The 6,000-nt window shown below is 66.9% G+C and overlaps 1 protein-coding gene across 5 annotated transcripts in view; it reads left to right on the forward strand.

Moving 5' to 3' along the window:
• CCDC136 (coiled-coil domain containing 136) overlaps nucleotides 1-5,643 on the forward strand; it is a 35,914-nt gene extending 30,271 nt beyond the window's left edge. For 3 of the 5 annotated variants that reach the window (XM_050930049.1, XM_050930077.1, XM_050930067.1), the window contains 5 exons: nucleotides 89-415; nucleotides 2,533-2,650; nucleotides 2,936-3,200; nucleotides 3,313-3,456; nucleotides 5,530-5,643. In XM_050930049.1, coding sequence (XP_050786006.1) covers nucleotides 89-415; nucleotides 2,533-2,650; nucleotides 2,936-3,200; nucleotides 3,313-3,456; nucleotides 5,530-5,637 — 962 coding nt within the window. In that variant the 3' untranslated portion in view covers nucleotides 5,638-5,643. Of the gene's footprint in view, nucleotides 1-88; nucleotides 416-2,532; nucleotides 2,651-2,935; nucleotides 3,201-3,312; nucleotides 3,457-4,186; nucleotides 4,299-5,529 lie in introns of all 5 variants that reach the window. The other 2 variants (XM_050930058.1, XM_050930087.1) reach the window with 1 other exon arrangement.
• Nucleotides 5,644-6,000: the final 357 nt, after the last annotated feature.

Genomic DNA, 6,000 nt, shown 5'->3' on the forward strand with positions numbered 1-6,000 from the left:
GGCCAGAAGGCACTGGCTAGGGAGAAGGGGCAGTAATGGTGCTCTGGCGCCAGGCTCTTACCCCGCCTCCCCGCCCCGCCCCGTGCAGCTCAGATGCGCACGCTGAAGGATGAGTTCAGCTCCCTGCAGGAGACGAAGGCATTGGAGCTGGAGCAGGTGGAGCGGGAGCTGCAGGAGGCCAACGAAGAGATCCACGGCCTGCGGCTGGAGGCGGAGGAGGTGGCGGCCATCCACGAGAACGAGATCGCTGCCCTGCAGGAGCAGCTGTGCCGGCTGCGAGCCGAGCTGCAGCGCGTCCAGCAGGTCCGTGAGGCGTACGAGACGGAGATCACCGCCCTGCGCGCCGAGATCACGATGAAGGGCAGTGGCCAGGCCCGGGCCGAGGGCCGTGCTGACGAGGTGGCTATGCTCCAAGGTATTGCCTCTGGGATCCTCACTCCACTGTGGGATGGGCTCAGCAGAGGGTGCTGTCCCCTGGCAGTCAGTGCTGACCCTGATCTCCAGCGTGGCACTAGGGGGCGCTGTGCTGCAGGGAGCAGGGTGGGGACTCAGCAGGGGGCGCTCTCCCCTCTCAGTCAGTGCTGGCCCTGATCACCAGCGTGGCAGTAGGGGGCACTGTGCTGCAGGGAGTTGCGGGGGTGGGGGCTCAGCAGGGGGTGCTGTCCCTTGGCAGTCAGTGCTGACCCTGATCTCCAGCGTGGCAGTAGGGGGCGCTGTGCTGCAGGGAGTTGCGGGGGCGGGGCTCAGCAGGGGGCGCTGTCCCCTGGCAGTCAGTGCTGACCCTGATCTTCAGCGTGGCAGTAGGGGGCGCTGTGCTGCAGGGAGTTGCGGGGGCGGGGCTCAGCAGGGGGCACTGTCCCCTGGCAGTCAGTGCTGACCCTGATCTCCAGCGTGGCAGTAGGGGGCGCTGTGCTGCAGGGAGTTGCGGGGGCGGGGCTCAGCAGGGGGCGCTGTCCCCTGGCAGTCAGTGCTGACCCTGATCTCCAGCGTGGCAGTAGGGGGCGCTGTGCTGCAGGGAGTTGCGGGGGTGGGGGCTCTGCAGGGGGCGCTCTCCCCTGGCAGCAGTGCCGGTCCCATTGCCCTAGTGAAGCACTAGGGGGTGCTGTGCTGCAGGGAGCAGGGCAGGGGGCTCAGCAGGGGGCGCTGTCCCCTGGCAGTCAGTGCTGACCCTAATTCCCCAGTGTGGCACTAGGGGGCTGTCACAGGTGCCCGGGCTCGGGGCTCTGGCACTGCTCTCAGGGGGGCCCCACAGACCCTGGGGCAGTGTGGCATCCCTCAGGGCGCACTCTCACCAGGGCAAGCTCCCTTGGTTATAGCGCCTGCTGGGTCCGACTTTGGAGCATTCAGCCCCCCTGTTCCACAGTCCCCACAGTGAATCCACCTGGCTGGGACGCCTGGGGCAGCCTCACCCCCCCGCACCACGATGGGGCCCTGCACCTCCACTCCACAGCCAGCAGTGACTCCCAGCCAGCCAGCGTGGGGGACAGGAGGGTTATTAGTGGTCAGGAACAGCACAGAACAGAGCTTTGGTTGCACAGAAAGCAGGAACCTGCAGCAAAGTCCATCTTGGGGGCAGATCCAGAGACCTGGGCTCTCCCTGAGTCCCAAACCCGGAGACTGACTAGCCTCCAGCAGTCCAGCCTCAGTCATGCCCCATTGCCCCTCCTCCTTCCTTGGTCTCTTACCGGGCAAGCCAGGCACCTGGCCTCCACCTCTCTGTTCTCCAACACCTCCGGCTGGCTCCTGCAGAGGATGGGCCCCGGCCCTGCCTTCTAGGGGTCTCTGCAACAATCACCCCCCATTGTCCCACCGCCTAGCCCTAGAGATTTGTGAAACACACTGGGGAAACTGAGGCACAGTGTATTCATACAAAACATTAAGAACATTCCCACTTTGTCCCAGGCACTCTGCTGTAGGGCGCTGGGCAGGGCTACACCGGGGGGCGCTCTGGCCTCCCAGTCAGTGCTGACCCCAATGCTCCAGCACAGCACTAGGGGACGCTGTGCTGCAGGGGGCGGGGTGGGTAGGAACTCCCAGCCCCAGGGCCAAGCCAGATGCACCCCGGACGCCGTGGGCTGGTGCCATCGGAATGGAATGGGCGCATGGAAAGCAGCCCCAGGAAGCTGTGGCGGTCGTGGTCATTGGGGGCACTGGGGTGTTTGGGTCTCCTGCAGAGAAGGGTCTCCTGTGAGGTGGGGGTACTGTGGGGGTGCAGGTCTCCTGTGAGGCAGGGGCTGTGGGGGCAGGGTGCTTCTGTGAGGTGGGGGTACTGTGGGGGTGAAGGTCTCCTGCAAGGTGGGGATATTGTGGGGGCAGGGTTCTCCTGTAGGGCAGGGGCTGTTGGGCAGGGTTGTCCTGTAAGGTGGGAGCTGTGGGGGGCAGGGTTCTCCTGTGAGGTGGGAGCTGTGGGGGCAGGGTTCTCCTGTGAGGTGGGGGTACTGTGCCATGTGGGTCTCCTGTGAGACAGGGGCTGTGGGGGCAGGGTTCTCCTGCGAGGTGAGGGCCATGTCCCATTGCAGCCTGTGTTTCCAGAGGAGCTGCTGGCCCTGCGGGAGCAGTACCGGGACCTGATGGAGGAGTACCAGACCCTGCAAGAGAGCAACAAGATCATGGTGCACCAGCTGGAGAACCTGGAAGCCCAGAAGTACAGGTAATGGGCCTGGAAGGGGCGGCAGGGTGGGGCAGGCCGGGGGCCCAGCTTCAGACCCCACAGGTGGCTGGGCTCAGGACCTGCCTCCTGTTCCTCACCGCAGCTGGGGCTTCAACCAGAATCCTCAGGGGATGTGTGAGCAGGTAGGCAGGCTCCTGGCTGGGCCCCGGCTGGGCCGGGCTGGGCCAGGCCAGGTGCCTCCCCCCATGGGGCGTCCGGGGCTGCGTCCGGGCGGCCAGGAGCAGCTCTGCAGTCTCTGCTCGGGGCCATGGGCTCTCTTGGCAGATCCAGGAGCAGGTCAGAAGAGTCTCGCAAGTCGACGGAGTCAGACGTGACCCATCCCCAGGTGCGCCGGACCCCCTCTCCCCAGCGCGCCAGCCCCCGCCTGAGCGGCAGCGTCTCCTTCAAGACGGTGGACGACACGAGAACCATCAGCGCCCCCAGCCGCAAGAAGGAACCGCTGAGCCAGGCCGAGGAGTGCGACACCGAGCTGAGCCTGCGCTTCCAGCTGCAGAGTGAGGAGGAGAAGGTGCATCTGACCCAGAGCAAGGTACCCCCCATCCTGGCCCTGCAGGGCAGGGGGCAGTGACTCCCCAGGGGCTCCCCCAGGCCTTGGCCCCGCTGGACGGGCAGCCGCTTATGCCCCCTCCCTGCCCCTGCAGTGTGACAACATGCAGACCGAGCTGCGGGAGCTGCAGCGGCAGTACCAGGCCATCCAGCGGGAGCGCCAGCAGCTGCAGGAGGAGCTGAGGCTGTGCCGGGCGGAAATCCAGAGACTCAAAGGCACCGTGCCCGCTGACGGGCGGGTAGGTGTGCCCCAGGGGTGCCGCATGGCCACGGGCAGGGGCATTGCTGGCGATAGGCATGGGTAGTGAAGGTGCTACGCTGCCGTGGGGAGTGCCCCATGGGTGCTGACTGTGCCACGCTCCCACAAGGGATGGGGCTTGTGGGCGACGGCTGTGCCAAGCTGCCGCCTCCTAGGTGCCCACGACTTTCCCACAGATCCCATTCTTGGCTGGACCCGCTAAGGCAGAGGGGGGCGCTGCTCCAGGGAGCCAGTGGGGGACCTGAGCGGGGGTGATATGGGGGTCGCAGCCAGCGGCGTGCAGGAAGCGGTGCCCAGTGCTGGGGGAGGTACCAGCCGGGCACAAGAGCTGCCTGGACCCAGACGGTGACGATTTAAGCCCGGGGCTGGTCAGTAGCCGCTGGAGCTGGGGCTCGTCCAGACACGCTGGCAGATGAGGCCTCGGACACTCTGCCAGGGAGCCCCCGCCCCGGCCCAGCGTGACCCACGATCCCTCCCCCACGTCCCCTCCCATGGCTCAGCCCCCCAGCAGAAGATGCCCCCTCCCCAGCTCCATGAACCCCAAGTGGCCTGGCTCCCCACAGCCCGCTGGGGCAGGGCTAGGGAGACCCCGAAAAGAGGCCGAGCAGCCTGCGATTTAATCTCTCTTTTCTCTCCCTTCTCATCTCCATCCCCCCCCACCCCCCGGCCTGTGGCTGCCGCCCCATTCCATTCCCCGCTCTCCCCCATAGAGCCGCCCCACCCCCGACGCCCCCGTGATCTCCCTCCCCCTCATAGGACTGGTTGTTATAGTGGCTCTGCTCTGGTGCTGGTGGGCCGAGACCTCTTCCTAATGCCGCTCAGGTACTGGTATCTCCCCTTCCCCTCGGCCTGGCCCAGGACCCTGCTTGGCTCTCCCCGTGCATGGCAGGCTGCTCCCGCGCCCTCGGCTGCTTTGGGGCTCCAGCACTTGCCCTGTGACCCCTGCCCCCTGCCTCGCCTCTCCCCTCATCCACCCCCTCTGCTCTCCATCTCCCCAGGTGCTTGCTCCAGGCCGAGCGGTGAGCGAGGGCAGATTCCCTCCCCCGGACCCGCTTGGCCCCAGGGCTGCCAGCCAGAGACAGGGCTGGGGAGGGGCACGACCTCTTGGGAAAGGAGCTGGTCAGATAACCCTAAAGACATGGCACCTCGTCCCCACCGCTGAGGGCAATAGGTGCCCCCCTGGGAGCCCTGGGCACTGCCCCTGTGTAGGGGTGCGTGGTGCTGGGGCAACCAACTCCCTTCCCCTGCTGCCACCCCAGGCCCTTCCTGCCCCTCTGAGCCCAGAGGCAGGACCTGTGCCGCAGGTGGCCAGCAGGGGGCACTGTGCACTGGCTGAGGATTCAAGGGGCATCAGTAATGAGGTGTGATGCCCGGTCGGCCAGAGCAGATTAGACGGGCTGCAGCCCTGGGGAGAGGCTTTGGGATCCTCGGGCAAAGCCATCTGAGTGCCCATTGTGGGGAGAGGAGCGCAGCATGAGACCCCTTGCTAAGCAGACAGCCCCCCGCATGCCTCAGACCCCTCACCATCCCACCACCCCCTCACAGCATCCCCCAGCCGCCCACGGTTTCTTCCTAGGACACATCCCACAATCCCTTGTGGCCGCCAAGGCTCGTGGGACAGCGTTTGGCCCCCAAAGGGTTGGGAACCAGTGGGTTGGGCTAGGCGAGGGGCAGGCGCCCCATCACTGGGGCCGTGGGAAACAAGGCAGGGAGATGGGGGGGGGCCCTGGGTCTGATCCCAGGGTCCCCCCAGAGAGGGGGAGCGTGAGGGACCCCATCTTTCCGTGCTCCCCTGGGGAAGGCTGCCCCCCAGCTGTTAGCTAGCCAGTAGCTCCGCAGGGCGGGTGGTGAACTCCACCGCTCCCTGCTGGCTGGGCTCAGCTCCTGCAGCTGGGCCACAGGTACGGGGGCTCCAGCGCAACCCGCCCCCCCAGGCTCCAGGTGCCTCCCGGCCTGGCCCCCACCCTGCAACCGCTGAGCAGCCTGGGCTCCCTGGAGGCAGGGGAGGGCTGCAGGGCACAGCACTGACCTCCCCCCCGTCTCCCCCCCACAGGTCCCGGCCGGGGGGCTGAAGCCCATCATCCTCTTTGCAGTAGCTGCAGCCGTCTTGCTGCTGTACCCCTGCCTGAAGCGGTCCTGTGCCAGCGCCGTGCCAGCCTGAGGAGCGCCACGCACACACGCCCCCCGCCCCCCACGGCTTGCTGCCACTGGGAGGGCTGGAGACCCTTGCTGCAGCCCCCCACCGCCACACGGAAATCACCTCCCTGCCCCTGGTCAGTCACACCATGGCAGCATCTGCCCCCACGTTACTGTCTCTCTCTCTCCTTCGGGGTCAGGGTCAGGGACGCCACATCTGTGGGGCAGGGAAGGGCGACTTGAGGATGCTGCTCTGGGGGTTGTGTGGATGTGGGAGGGGGCTGGGATAGGGAGGGGGTGGGCTGCAGGCTCCATGGGAGAGTGAGGGGCTCCCTGGAAAGCAGCCTCAGCCAGCCCTGGGGCCCCCGGCTCTGGGCTGGCTCCAGTC

Source organism: Gopherus flavomarginatus, chromosome 1 (genome assembly GCF_025201925.1).
Source record: "Gopherus flavomarginatus isolate rGopFla2 chromosome 1, rGopFla2.mat.asm, whole genome shotgun sequence".
NCBI classification, from domain to species: Eukaryota; Metazoa; Chordata; order Testudines; family Testudinidae; genus Gopherus; species Gopherus flavomarginatus.